Source organism: Convolutriloba macropyga, chromosome 14, assembly GCF_964194025.1.
Source record: "Convolutriloba macropyga chromosome 14, txConMacr16.3, whole genome shotgun sequence".
Lineage (NCBI taxonomy): Eukaryota > Metazoa > Xenacoelomorpha > Acoela > Convolutidae > Convolutriloba > Convolutriloba macropyga.
Window position 1 is genome coordinate 24,289,528 of NC_134481.1, and position 15,822 is coordinate 24,305,349.

Here is a 15,822-nt window from a genome sequence, read left to right on the forward strand (position 1 = left end):
ATTAAAATTTCTGAACAATTTCAATCGAAATCTACAAATAGAAGTTTGAAAGGTCGCCATTGGTGATTATTTAAGGTTATCCAATTTGTTGGTATTGTTAATAAGTGGCCAAAGTCATTTTGTTAATCGAAAGAAACGAAGGACAATCCGAATTCGTTCAACAACTCCAAAACTAAGGCAACCAAAAAATGAGGTGTGGCCAAAATGTTTGATCGATTCTTCAAAACTACTGATCCAAATTGAACAATCATGAAATTGTTTTGTTGGCAATTATATCTGCTTGCTTGTTCCCGTGATTGGTTTTTATAACCGGGACAGTAAAAATTAATCAAGGTCAATTCTCAAAAAAGCTGAAATTTTAGTTCATGTTGGTATCACACAAAATTCGGTACCCAAAATAACAAAGTAAACCTACCTATATAAGTTTATTAGGTTCGTCTGATAATGAAAAGTATCCCAGTTACCAATTTTGTATGGTTTTGTGGAGTTTATTGGGCTATTTTTATCTGTAAATGGCCGAACCACGGAAAAACAAATCTTTTCTGAAATTTAAGTATTGAGTGGTGTTTTTTGTAATTGAACACGTTTTCCGGCTGGCTTTAAATGTTTTCTGGACAATATTTAAGATCGAGAAGCCAATTGTGTCAATTAATGGGGTCAACTCAACAATTTTTCTTTTTTCACGATTTCATCAAATTTCTGTGGATGTTGTTTTATGTCAAAACACACAAAACATCATAGCCTTCATGGTGAGGTGGGAAATTTTTTCCCACCTCACCATGAAGGTTTGCCGTGACCTAGAACGTGCAAGTGGACCAGAATTACACCCACAAAATACGCCGGGAACGCTGTTTCACGTTGTTTTACGTCGGTTCCAGAGATCTTGGGATTCGATTTTACCCCAAAAAATGGGGTACAGAACAGTATTTTGTTAATATCTGCTAAAGTACTGGACCAAATTAAACGGGAGTAGTCGCATTTTGTTGGCACTGAACCCCTCTTGCTTGCAGTTTTTGATTGGTTTCCCAAATCGGCCTAATCAAAAGGTTATTAATGTTCAAATTTGAAATAGTTCGAATTTTCGGGCTATTATGGGTGACCCAAATTTCGGTACAACAAAACACGCGATTTACCCAGCAAGTGTTAGTGTTTCAGAATCCCCAGTTAGTGAGGAGTCTCTCCATATATATTTTATATGGTATTTTATGTAGTTGAGGTTGTCAATTTTGGCTCTGAATGGCGGTCACCTCGCTTTTTGGTCATTTGGTACGGTACCTTATATTTGCTATAACTCCTCGAAGAATGTTCCGATCGGGCTCATTTTTAAATATGATGCGTATCTCAAGCAGTGCTACAAACTGTTCTAAGGGGGGTTTATTTTTGTTCGGCCGTTTCAGAGAAATTGGCCAGTAAACTTGACCTCGATTTTAGCCCCAGAAGCGGTTGACACCATCCGACACCACCTTGAAGCTCTGTCACAAATCACTTTAAAGCTTGTTTATTGGTTCGTTATCTTCCTTATATTATGACAAAGCTGTCTAGCTATTATTTGTAATTTGTTTGACACATTTTCATGTCAAATTTTGGCTCTGCAGTCAGGTCACCACGCTTTTCGGTCATTTGGTACGGTACCTTATAATTGCTATAACTCCTCGAAGAAAGTACCGATTGGGCTCATTTTTCGATATGATGCGTATTTCAAGCAGTGCTACAAACTGTACTAAGGGCGTTTATTTTTGTTCGGCCGTTTCAGAGAAATTGACCAGTAAATTTGACCTTGATTTTACCTCTAGAAGCGTTTGACAGAACTGGGTCCGGGTCTCGTCACTTTGAATTTCGTCTCTTATGGTATAAATTAAACTGTTTTGTATAGCCCGTTTAACGCAGAATCCGAATATGTATACTTTATATAGCGTTTTTGCAGGTTTAGATGGTCAATTTTGGCTCTGCAGACCGAGTACTCTGCTTCTTTGGCCATTTGGTACGGTACCTTTATGTTCGAATATCTCCAAGTAGAGTGAACCGATTTTTGATTTGTTTGTTGATTTGAACTCAGCTTGAGCCGTACTTGAATCCCTGTAAATAGCGTTTTGTTTCTTTCAGCCGTTTTTGAGAAATTGGCCAGGACACATACCTCTATTTTGGCCAATTCGTGTCCGGTACCTTCGCTGTATGTACATGTTACACCATCAAAACTCGCTATTTTAGACTCCATAGTTAGTTCGTTAGATTGCACCGATAATAGGGATTGTCCCCATATATATTTTACAGGTGGTTATAACGAGTGGTTATTGGTTATAGTAGAGAAACAGGACCCGAAATGTGTCGTTCTGATCGTTTGGTACGGTACCTTTATATTGAAATAACTCGTCGTAGAGTGAACCGATTTTTGATCTGTTTCTTGATTTGAACTCAACTTGAGCCGTACTTGAATCTCTGTAACTGGCGTTTCTTTTCTTTCAGTCGTTTTCGAGAAATTAGCCTGGATAGATACCCCTATTTTGACATTTGGGCGTCCGGTGTGTTTCACGTTTCTGTTTAGGAAAGTGTGAATATAGTGAATTTGGCTGTATGCATTGGTGCATTGAACTCCATTTGTGATGGGGAAACTCCTCATATATACTTTGTATAGCGTTTTCAGGGTTGCAGGGGTTCAATTTTGACTCTGCAGGTGACCCCCCCAACCCCCTGAAAATATGCCCAAAATTCAGTAATCTCATTTGGAATTTTGTTAAAATTGTGTTTATACAGTTGATTGTAAGCTCCCTAGATGCCATATTATGTGTAGATACTAGTGCGCCGGGGTTGTAGCTAGGTTTTTGGTCTTTTGGATGGTGTATTTTGGCTCTGCAGACCACCTATGGCGCACCCCCATATGGAGCATGGCGCCACCTGTGGTGATCATAAAAATGTGTTCATGACGTTGTTATACTGTATATAAACGGTCATGTAGACTCCAACTAACGCACTGAAAATTATGTCAAAGTGTCATTTTTGAGGGTCAAAGATTGAGTGTCACATATGTGTAATTTTGACACGTGTCATTTTGGGCCCAATATGGGCCTGTATGGGTGTGAATATTCTGCTGAAAATGTCTTTATAAGCGTGTATAAACATAAAACTCTTGCTCGACAGGCTAGTTATGATGTCTCAAGGGTCACTTTAAAGTTTCAGCTTCATGTGTGAAGGTTTCGTGATGACACTTATATGAAATTGTCCTATCCGGGTGTTGGTAGTCATTTAGGGCAGGTAGTACCCCCCAATGCGTGTTTAGCGTACGTTTGGAATCCAGTACCCCACTCATCTCACTACAGGGCGCCTGAAGACAGCATCTGGGTGTATGGGTGCTCGTTTTGCGCTTTTGGGTTAATGTGGGGTTGATAGATTCATGTCACACCGCTCCAATGAAATTTATAACTGACATTCATACTTAAAGTACTTTGCTTAAACCTCTTGAGCAGTTGTTGATACCTTCTGTGCACCATTGGAGCGTTATTGTGTGTTGCACTGTAGGGTACTTTTGTGCTCCTTAGCCTTGCTCACAATAATCGTAGGGCTTATAGATGTACAATGCAATTTCTCAACCAACTTTCCGCGATCAAATGATTTTTCGTTTTTAATCGCCTTATAAAAGTATCTTTCAACTAACCTACAGTCCAGGGTGGCTCATGGTTTTTAAACTATAGACCATTTAGTTTGGTTGACCCTTGTGGTACCAGAGCTTGGAGAGAAATGCTGTCAAACTTCAAATAATTTTACGAAAATGTGAGGTTGCAGAGCGCTCCTTTTAGTATATCGCGCTTGAGTAACCATAATAGAGATTCACCTATTGTTACTGATCGCTCCTGGGCAGTGGTTTTGTGCAGTAAAACTTGGGTCGGAGTGTGTTGCTTGAAAACTGGCAGAAACTTTGGGTTTGGGAGAACTTTGGGTTTTTCGCAGCAAATTTTTTTGACGCCAAACATTCTTTTATGAATTTGCTGTAGATAGAACATAGGCGCAATTACTCTAACATTTGCCTCCCGTCTATATGCAAGCTTGGGCTGTATATCATAGCTTTACATAATTTAATAGTTGTTTGGTCTGAAAATTCTGGGAGTTTGAGAAAATTTTGAAAAACTTTCACAAAAAAAATTTGCAAATATTTTTCTCAAATACTCAAAAAGACACCTTGTGCTTTACACTGCTAGACTATGATATACGGCCCAAGCTTGCATAGAGACGGAGGCAAATGTTAGATAAATTGCGCCTAAGGTCTATCCTCAACAAATTCATAAAAGAATGTTTGGCGTCAATAAAAATTGCTGCGAAAAAACCCAAAGTTCTCCCAAACCCAAAGTTTCTGCCAGTTTTCAAGCAACACACTCCAACCCAAGTTTTACTGCACAAAACCACTGCCCAGGAGCGATTAGTAACAATAGGTGAATCTCTATTATGGTTACTCAAGCACGATATACTAAAAGGAGCGCTCTGCAACCTCACATTTTCGTAAAATTATTTGAAGTTTGACAGCATTTCTCTTCAAGCTCTGGTACCACAAGGGTCAACCAAACTAAATTGTCTATAGTTTAAACACCATGAGCCACCCTGGACTGTAGGTTAGTCGACAGATACTTTTATTGGGCGATTAAAAACGAAAAATCCTTTGATCGCGGAAAGTTGATTGAAAAATTGCATTGTACATCTTTAAGCTGTACGATTATTGCGAGCAAGGATAAGGAGCACGAAAGTACACTAGTACACTACAGTGCATGACCCAATAACGCTCCAATGATGCCCAGAAGGTATCAACAACCACTCAAGAGGTTTGAGCAAAGTACTTTAAGTATGAAGGTCAGTTATAAATTTCATTACAGCGGTGTGACATGAATCTATCAACCCCATATTAACCCAAAAGCGCAAAACGAGCACCTATACAGTCAGATGCTGTCTACAGGCGCCCTGTAGTGAGATGAGTGGGGTACTGGATTCCAAACGTACGCTAAACACGCATTGGGGGGTACTACCTGCCCTAAATGACTACCAACACCCGGATAGGACAATTTCATATAAGTGTCATCACGAAACCTTCACACATGAACCTGAAACTCTAAAGTGACCCCTGAGACATCATAACTAGCCTGTCGAGCAATAGTTTATTGTTTATACACGCCCAAAGACATTTTCAGCAGAATATTCACACCCATACAGGCCCATATTGGGCCCAAAATGACACGTGTCAAAATTACACATATGTGACACTCAATCTTCGACCCTCAAAAATGACACTTTGACATAATATTCAGTGCGTTAGTTGGAGTCTACATGACCGTTTATATACAGTATAACAACGTCATGAACACATTTTTATGATCACCACAGGTGGCGCCATGCTCCATATGGGGGTGCGCCATAGGTGGTCTGCAGAGCCAAAATACACCATCCAAAAGGTCAAAAACCTAGCTACAACCCCGGCGCACTAGTATCTACACATAATATGGCATCTAGGGAGCTTACAATCAACTGTATAAACACAATTTTAACAAAATTCCAAATGAGATTACTGAATTTTGGGCATATTTTCAGGGGGTTGGGGGGTCACCTGCAGAGTCAAAATTGAACCCCTGCAACCCTGAAAACGCTATACAAAGTATATATGAGGAGTTTCCCCATCACAAATAGAGTTCAATGCACCAATGCATACAGCCAAATTCACTATATTCACACTTTCCTAAACAGAAACGTGAAACACACCGGACGCCCAAATGTCAAAATAGGGGTATCTATCCAGGCTAATTTCTCGAAAACGACTGAGAGAAAAGAAACGCCACTTACAGGGATTCAAGTACGGCTCAAGCTGAGTTTAAATCAAGAAACAGATCAAAAATCGGTTCACTCTACGACGAGTTATTTCAATATAAAGGTACCGTACCAAATGACCAAAATGATCCATGGGGTTAAGGGGGTTACCTGCAGATTCAAAATTGAACACTTGTTAGTCTGGCTTTTTTTATATCCATGAAAAAGTTTTCTCTATTTCAGATTCTTTGCTCTTAAATATCACTGAAAAAGTGCTACTTCACTCTCTAAAAGTCTTTCGGTGAGTTGCAACTTTTTCTTAATGAATTTACTATTATTAATTCATAAATTTACCTCCATTTTCTCTTGGTAACTGTTGAAAACTGCGCGATCTGCCAGGGACGTGCAAAAAATGCTTCAATAATTTGAAATCGAATATTGTTTAGCTCGTGATGAGGTAAGAAATTATTTCTGTTTTCAAGCTATGTGTCAACGCAAGGTTTTTTTGTCTAGTCATGAGAAAGCCCTCTTTTTTGAATGTCTTCCATTGGAAATTTGTATTGTAGAAATGAGTGAGCAACCACAGTTTAACCCTCTGCTGCAAACCGACAGTCAAGAAGAAGGGGGGGTCTCTAATGTTTCTCTGGAAACGGTTGAAATTCCTGATGACTGGGTTTTCATCTTCTTCTTTGAGTCTGATGAAGCGTTTGCTCGCGTAGATGCATATTCAGCACGATGGCCTCTTTATATGAGCAATGCCGCGAAGCTTGCTTTAGCTGAAGGAGATTTAGTTGACATCAGGTGTGGGGGATCAGGCGAGTTGTATTCAACCGGAAAGCTGAAGTGGCAGGGGCCCAGGTCAATGAGTGTGCGCATTCTTAGCAATTTGTGCAGAAAATTTGCAAAGCAAAAAGGGCTAGAAAGCGACGAAAGCGACTCTGATGATTTGGAATACTTTTACTCAGAATAATAAGAGCTTGTGGTCTGACAGGGACATAAGCGTAGTAAAACGACCCGATCAAATAGCTGAATGTTATTTTCGATCTAGTTGTTGATCATATTATTAACTGATCTCAATGTCTGTTTAAGGTAAAGTTTCACTAAGGTTTGTTTGATATATTTGGTTCTTCTCCTCAAGTAAAATTTTGATTGTTTTTTTTTCAACCGGGAAAAATACAGTCGCCACCTCAAGATGAGACAAAAGTTTTTGAGCGTTCAAAATCATTTAGTTAATGGCGTTTATTTTGCATCATCAGTGAGCTACTAAGAAAACTTTTTAGCAACTGCAATGACTAACGATCACTCAACTCTCGTTTCCGTGTTCGTTATTCAAATTCGAATTGTACGCACATTCTGTTTTTGACAAGATTGTTCCATGCTCAGTTACTCAAAATTCTTCGATTTCAGATAATTTGAAACTTCTTTATACCCTCATTCTTTGCACTCTCACGATATCAAACTTCTCCATTATTTCTTCGGTGAGTGTGTTACCTAATTTAAGTTTGGTATATTAAGTAAGTTCTAACATTTCCTAATTGCTTACGAAAAAGTGCGATCTGTCAGGGACGCGCAAACTTTTTATTTATAAATTGCTTTCTAACGCCGCTAATGAAATTTTTGGAAATTGTTTTGGCGAATGATTTTTGTTGCAGTAATGAGTCAAACCGATAAGCAAAGTCTTAAGCGATCCGCCAGAGTGCAGGAGAAATCCAATGCTGCAGCGAACGTGTCGACGGAATCTATTGATGTGCCGGATCAATGGGTGTACATATTCTACTTTGATTGCGATGACACGTATATCCGAATCGAAGCGAATTCGCTGAGGTGGCCTGAAAAAATGAGAAATTCCAAAAAACTAAGTTTGTCCGAGGGTGATATTGTTGAAATTAAGTGTGGGCAACGCAGGGAAAAGAAAGAACAAGGAGAGTTCAAATGGCAAGGCACCAGGAAAGATAGTACGCGAGTACTTAGGGAAATGTGCAAAATGAGAGGAGCTGGCGTTAATGTGAGTCAGATTAAAGGCAGAGATTTTGAGCCGAACACGCAAGAAGTGCAATCGCAATACGCCAGTGATTCAGAAACGGAACCTGAGTGCGAAAAACCGAGTCCGGAATACAATCGTAAGGTTCGGAAAACTGTACCGGAGGGAGATGATGAGGCCGATTCTCCCGATGAACCCGAATTGGAGCTAAATGAATTTAATGAGTACCTGAATTTCGTGCGAGCTAAAGAAAACAGGACTGGACAGGGTACTTCAAGTCAGGTTCCGCAAGGTGTTGGAGCAGAGATGAACACTCAAAGTAAAGATGACAATCTTGAGGTTAATATGTTAAAATTTAATAGTAAAGAATATTCTAAATGTAGGTAGACGATCTGTCAGGGACGTTCTGCCTTACACTTCCTCAAAATCAATTTTCTGCTAGAACAATAAATGCCTTGTTAGAATAAAAACGTTTAGGCTATTTGAGTATTGAGGTTTTTTTAAGGATTTCTCACCTGAAAGATTCCGTCATCTCATGGAACGAACTGAGGCCAGGATTGAGGCGAGCACGGAAGTAACAAGGCAGTTCATGAGCTTTGCAAGAAAAGCGATGGAGGAAATTAACAGGCTGCATGAGAACGCCCTGCGAAATAGAGATGACGTCGACGACGAAAATGGCGAGGAATTACCTGATGAAACTGAAGTTCTATTATTTAATGAGAAAAATCTTCTTGGTCTGGGCGGCAACACTTATCGAGAGAGGGCAATAATCATTGCCAACGAAATCTGGAGCGAAGACGAAAGAATGCACCTTTGTATCGAACCAAGAAAAGCTCTCTCTGGTGATCGAAAAGCTGCTGACGACGAACGTGCCGATATTTTGCGAAAGGCGATGGGAATGATCATGAAAAAAGATTTTTCGGAAGCGCGGTACCGCAATATCCTTAGATATGTCAACCAGCAGGGAGTAGATCTCCAGAAGAAGAAGAAGAAGAAAGCCGAACAGGAGAATATACCGCCTGTAGATGAAAATTAATAAAGAGATTGTGATCTGGCAGGGACATAAGCTAACTTCCAAATTTGTTTTCGATAAAGAAATTTGTTTCTAACTTCGTGTGCTTGATTTGTTCAAAGTTCTGTTACACGTATTCAGTTGCCCTTCTTTTGAGTTATATAAGGATCTATTGAGTAAATGTCTCAATTGCTAAAATTGTTTTTAGTTTGTAATACTCCTCGTTGTTTTTCACTCCCCTTCTTTCTCTTAAGCATATTTATTGTGTTATTCAAATGTTTACCTGTGGTGCATTAACATCAAGTATTTTGTTGTGATCTGACAGGGACGCAACCTCAAAACTTCTCATTTTTTAATGTATTTTGTGTATCAGGATCTATTGAGTAAACGTCTCAATTGCTAAAATAGTTTTTAATTTGTAATACTCCTCTTTGTTTTTCACTCCCCTTCTTTCTCTTAGGCATATTTATTGTGTTATTCAAATGCTTACCTGTGGTGCATTAACATCAAGTATTTTGTTGTGATCTGACAGGGGCGCAACGTCAAAGCTTCTCCCATTTTTTAATGTATTTTGTGTATCAGGATCTATTGAGTAAATGTCTCAATTGCCAAAATTGTTTTAAATTTGTAACACTCCTTTGCTTTTCACTCCTCTTCTTTCTCTTAGGCAAACTTGCTGTGTTCATTGGATAGTTTTTATCACGTTTTTGTCAATATGGAAATGCATTTTCAGAGTCAAACTTGGTCGGTTGCAAATTGGGAAATTGTAAACAAAAGGTAATTTTCCATTTTTTCAGAGACAAATCAGCAGAAGTAAAAGTATTGGGGCAGGTAAATATATAAATACGTTAAGTTTTCAGCACGTCAGATTTTTTCCATTTTTCACTTGTTTTTATTTGTGATAGAAATGAAGAGCACGAGAGTTAAAAATTCTACCAGCTCGAATTCACATCCTTGGCGCCCTACAGCGACCACAATTCTTTGCTTGAAGTCGATTGAAGAAGCTCTTAGAAGGCACAATGTTGTCCAAGTTGAAGCGAGAAATCAAATGCTTCAGATTTCAAGATGTTTGAGAAAAATTGTAAGTCTGGTTTCCCAAATTAGAGGTAAAAGTTTTTGACTTGCTTTCAAATTTGTTTAAGTTAAACGATTGTAGACAGCATTTTTTAACGTTTTCGTGAGTTAGTAATTCTAGAAACTGTGCAATGTTTTTTTAGAATGCAAGAGAAACGGAAAGAAAACGAAGGGAATGTAGCTCTGGTTTGATTTACAACGGCAAAAACTTGCTCGCGTTCAGGGGATCTCGAGATGACTATGCGGGCTTCGGAAGATTTCTTGCGAGATCAATGTTAACAAGAGAGGAAAGGGAGAAAACGTGTTGGTTTGCTCAGCGAGCGACACAAGAAGGGCGTTTACCAGCCTCTGAAGATGAGCAGAAGGTTTTCAGAGGTATAATAAGTGATTTTTCGCGTCTGTGAAAATGTGAAGGTAATTTAAATAGGTGTTTTTTAGAGGCTGTGAGAAGATTTTGTGGAGACAGCCTGTACGCTCTGCGAAGAGTTAAAGATGCTGCGAACTCTGTTGGCATTCATGAGCGGAACGAGAAATTTGGCTCAAAATGAAGTATTCTGTTGTGATCTGACAGGGACGCAACGTCAAATCATCTAATATATGTTTTGTATTTTGTAACGATTTTGTTAGTGAACCTAATCTTTTGTCTTAAGTTTATCTGACCCTTCTGGAAAAAAAGTTGTTTCGAGCAATAGAATTTTTAAACTTAGAATTTCTCTTTAGAATTGTCTCAAAAAGCTGTCAATTTCTATCATTCATTTGGGCGGGCTTTGTCAATCCTAACCTTAGATTGGATCTCTGAGATGTCTACAACGTTATTATTTAGGTGCGATCTTAGAAGTAATTGTTTTTGACTTGCTTTCACATATCTTTAATACAAACGATTGTAGACGTTTTTTTTGTAACGTTTTCCTGAGTTGAACGAGAAAATAGCATTAAAATAAAGTATTCTGTTGTGATCTGACAGTTACGCAACGTCAAATCTTCTCATTTTTGTTTTTTTTTGTAACGCTTTTGTTATTGAACCTAATGTTTTTTTAACGTTCCTACACAGACAGTAAAAAAGTCCAAATTTTATCAGATCCCTCGTGAAAAAATTTGGTTAAATTTAAAACTTTTTTAGAATTATGTCTCAAAAAGCTGTCGATTTCTATCATTCATCTGGTCGGGCTTTATCAAACTTAACATTAAAATGGAAGGATCTGGCAAAAATTGATTCTTCACTGACTTCAAAATGGGTTGACTCAGCTGGTTTGTCATCACACAAGATAGTCGTAGAGGGATGCTTGGTTGGAAACGAGGACAAAAATTTTGTGCATGGGTTTCTAGATGGCGAGTATGGGAAAAGCATGATGTCTGTTGACTACAAACCAGTAAGTTATCTACCGAGTGGTTCCTTTGATCAGATAGGTTTATTCGCAAAATCGGAGATAGAGAAAGGTGCGGTTGTTAATGGAATAATTGGTGTGTTGGCGGAACTTGTTGAAAGTGAGATTATTGCCGGTTTCAATGATGTTTCTGTGTTGTACAGTAAGCTAAGGAATGTTCAGTGGTTGATGTTGGGACCCATCTCCTTTGTTAACGCGTCTTGCAGACCAAATGTTGAATACCGCCAGAAAGGTAAAGTTGTTTACTGTGTTGCTTTAAAAAATATAGCTACTGGAGAAGAACTTTCTGTTTTCTATAATCGACATTTTTTCGGCCGGTTTAACGTAGATTGCCTTTGTCCGTTCAAAAAAGAGCATGGAGATCCTTGCCCAAGTGATCCAGAGCCACTTAGAAAACGTAGAAAGATTGCAGATGATGCCGATAGTTCTACACCTGTTAACCTTAAGCAAGATAGCCTACATGAAAAACCAATAAGAAAAATTTTTATCGAAAAAATTCCCTCCTAGGCGTATGCTGTACGCAAATTTTGAATCAACACCTATCGTTAGCGAAGAAATTGAGGAATACTTAAGTTACGATTCTTTCTTTGGTGAAATAGAATTGACCCCTAGTCCGATTAAAGATAATAATTCTCCTGCAGTACTTACCAATTCATCAATAATAGGCGCCCAAGACTCCGATTTGAGTGAAAATGTTAAATTAGACAATGTTGTCTGCTCAACGCCATTGAGGCTTGATGTGTTTGAAGAAGATGAAGTTCAGGAAACGATAGAATCCCCGCCGCCTACTTTTCTTTACTTGTTTCAGGATGAAGGAACTTCATTGTTTGACGGCAGCCCAACATCTACAGAAAGTTTCATGAAACAGTTTGAGTTGCTTTCAGATAAGCATAGGTTGTCAAAAGTTGCGCGAGATGATTTTCTGAAGCTCTTTGCTAAAAGTTTGCCAGTACCAAATAATGTGTTTTCTAAATTAACGATTCCTGTTCTACCGACAATTTCTACCGAACGTTTTGAATCTGCAAAATTCTGTTCTGTCGATATAAAGACCCAATTAGAATTAATTTTAAGTAAAAATGTGGCTTATATTAATAGTTACTGGAGTAAAGAATATTCATGGAACAATAGTTGGAACTTCTGCTCAGCTCCTGAGATACAGCTTGTTTTAAACATTGATGGAGCCCCTCTATTTAAGTCCTCTAAGATCTCTGTCTGGCCGGTGTGGGTGCAAATTTTTAACTTACCGCCTAAGTTGAGAGGCTCTTTTGCAAATATGTCGCTTTTGGTCTTTGGCATGGCAAAAGTAAACCTGAGTTTTCTAGAATGCTACCGCTCATTCTATTTGAGTTGGAGTCTTTGAATGAAGCAAAAATGAGTTTGAATGATCTAGGTGCGCTTAAGTTTCGAATAAGGTCAATTGTAGCCGATATGCCTGCTAAAGCTTGTGTTCTTTGCATGATTCAATTCAACGGTTACTCATCGTGTCCTCATTGTTATATGAAAGGCTTCGCTCAAAATCATAGAATGCTGTTTCCTGTTAATAAGAGTTTTAAGCTGCGTGAAAACGCCGACTTTCAAGCTTGTGGTTACATTGCTGAAAAAACGAAAACAACTAAGTGCGGTGTCAAGTCCTCTACTCCCTTAAACAGCGTTTTAAGTTTACCATGGGAATGCCCTGTTGATCCCATGCATCAAGTTTTTCTCGGTACAGGTAAAGTTCTTACTAAATTAATGGTTTCCTTGACCAAAGGTGTTATGCTAAGAGATGCTGAAAATTTGCTGAAGAGTGTTAAGATACCTTTTGACATCCAACATAGATTGAAATCGTTGTCTGATAATAAGTTTTGGAAGGCATTTGATTTTAAAGTTTTCTTCTTTCATGTTGGACCCCTTGTCTATAGAAAAATAAGCGTTCCAAGAAAATACTACAAAAGTTTTTGCCTTCTTTCAATAGCGATCAGGCTTTTGTCAGAGGTAGAGCCCAAATCAGACGAAATTGAATCTGCAGGATCTTTAATTGAGGAATTTTTTGATCATTTTCTAGAGCTTTACGGAGAAGATTCACAGTCTTTCAACTTTCACACCATGCGACATCTTTGTGAACAAGTAAAACGAAACGGACCTCTTTGGTTTTTTTCGGCGTTCTGCTTTGAGTCAGCTAATCATCATTTATTAAGCGCTGTACAGGGCACTGTTAAAGAACCTGAAGCCATAGTCGGGCAGTTTATTAAACACCAAGCGGCCGTGGAAAAAATTGAAAAATCAGACACTTATAAATGCTTAAAAGGGTTGACTTTGGTGGATACTGAAACAGTTCAATTTTGTCAAGAGTTCAATGTAGATTTCTTTTTTTCGAGGTACATCAATGGGCGCGGTCAGTGTTTTGGCTCACTTTCTTACACCAGATTAGGAAAAAATTTAAGTGAATGTATCTTTCAGCTGTCGGACGGCCGTTTCTTTTTTGTTAGAACTTACTTCTCTGGCCCAGAGGGAATTTTTGCAGAAGGGAGATACAGCAAATATGTGAATGAAGTCGATGTGACACATTCAAAAAAAGCTTTGGGTTCTTCTTTGAACTGTTTGGACTTGATTCTTGGGCAAAAGTTGGGGTTTATGATATAAAGTATAAAACTGTGGTTTTTTGCGAAGGCTCCTTGACTCTCCTGAGCGTTATCAAAGAGGGCTTTGAACATAACTAGACAAAAAACTTTGCTGTTTTGTGGCTGCTTTTGTGATTGTTTGAAAACTGAAATAATTGAAAAAAAAAACAGACTGAGCTGACAGGGCCGGTTTGTACTGAAAATTATTATTGATATAATCACTAAGTTAGATTTTTGTTTAGTGGGTCCATCGTAATAATTGGCGACAGCAATCTGGTGCGGTTGGAGGATCAACTGTTCGCTGATAACTTACTGGCTCCATACCCCATCACTCTTCATTGTAGACCTGGTTTGCGTGCAGTGCACATGGATTCAGAGGATCTTGTATACTGCGCTAAGTTTACGCATTGCATTATCAACCTAGGGAACAATGATATCTCTAACCATCCCGCAAAATCATGGATAGTTGCCGAAACCCCACTCAAAACTGCGGCTAGATTAGGTGGTTTTGCTCAACAACTCAAATCCAAAAATGTTGATGTTAAAGTGATTGGCTTGCTTCCAAGGCCTGATGTGCATATCAAGTTGGTATCTGAGACAAATCAATATCTCTCTGGTTACTTTGGTGTTGACTACGATGGTCCGAGATATATTCATGAAAATCATTTTTTCACACCTAACAGACCAAATGACCTGGCACATCTAAATGACGATGGACAAAAAAGAGTTCTATCACTCTATCTAAGAATTGTGCGTGACAGGTTCAAATTCCAGCCTTCGGAATAAGTTAGGTTAGGTTGCTGTCACTGGCAAAGATAATCAAAGATTAAAAAAAATGGTTCAGATAAAATATGTCTCTGAGAAAAGCAAAGAAAACTGAAACGTGAAAAAATCTTCAAAAAATTTAAAATTACTTCAAACAAACAAAAAAAACTTAATATTTTTGCTTGGTATGTTAATGCTGCTTCAATTATCTGAAATGACCTAATAAAATTTGAAAAATACTTAAAACGAAAAAAATAAATTGAAACTACAAAAACGATAAAAAATGAAAATGACAAAAAAAAACCAAAAAAATTAATACCTTTCTTCTGCTTGCTTGTTACTTTAAACTTTTGCTTCAATTGTCTGAATTCCTATAACAATTTTTGAAAAATATTTCAAAAAAATAATTTAAACGACAAAAACAAAAAAAACTAAGAACTTCCAACTGCTTGCTTATTATGTTAATGCTGCTTCATTTATCTGAAATATCCTAATAGAATTTGAAAAATACTTTAAAACGAAAAAAAAGAATTGAAAACTACAAAAACGAAAAAAAAATTGAAAACGACAAAAACACCAAAAAAACTAAGAACTTCCATTTGCTTGCTTGTTATGTTAATGCTGCTTCAATTATCTGAAATAACCTAATAAAATTTGAAAAATACTTCGAAACGAAAAAATAAATTGAAAACTACGAAACGAAAAATTGAAAACGACAAAAACACCAAAAAAACTTCCATCTGCTTGCTTGTTATGTTAATGCTGCTTCCATTATCTGAAATAACCTAATAGAATTTGAAAAATACCTCAAAACAAAAAAAAATTGAAAACTACAAAAACGAAAAAAATTTAAAACGACAAAAACACTAAAAAAAATTAAAGACCTTTCATCTGCTTGCTTGTTACGTTAAACTTTCGCTTCAACTGTCTGAATTCCTATAACAATTTTGAAAAATATTTCAAGAAAATAATTAAAACGACAAAAACAAAAAAAACTAAGAACTTCCATCTGCTTGCTTATTGTGTTAATGCTGCTTCAATTATCTGAAATAACCTAATAAAATTTGAAAAATACTTCGAAACGGAAAAATAAATAGAAAACTACGAAAAAAAATAATTAAAACGACAAAAACAAAAAAAACTAAGAACTTCCATCTGCTTGCTTATTATGTCAATGCTGCTTCAATTATCTGAAATACCCTAATAGAATTTGAAAAAAACTTCAAA

General features: G+C 37.6%; 1 protein-coding gene across 2 annotated transcripts; it reads left to right on the forward strand.

Annotated features, from left to right (window-relative positions):
• The first annotated feature begins 6,019 nt into the window (after positions 1 to 6,019).
• Positions 6,020 to 14,268, forward strand: LOC142353521 (uncharacterized). Of its 2 annotated transcripts, none has more exons than XR_012761053.1 (2): positions 6,020 to 6,079; positions 14,073 to 14,268. XR_012761053.1 is itself a non-coding variant. In XM_075405779.1 (2 exons), exons 1-2 carry the CDS (start codon positions 10,970 to 10,972, stop codon positions 14,133 to 14,135), a joined length of 309 nt encoding a protein of 102 aa, XP_075261894.1. In that variant the 5' UTR covers position 10,969; the 3' UTR covers positions 14,136 to 14,268. The 2 variants fall into 2 exon arrangements, 1 of the variants encoding a protein (XP_075261894.1); XM_075405779.1 differs by lacking the exon at positions 6,020 to 6,079 and adding an exon at positions 10,969 to 11,215.
• The last annotated feature ends 1,554 nt before the right edge of the window (positions 14,269 to 15,822 follow it).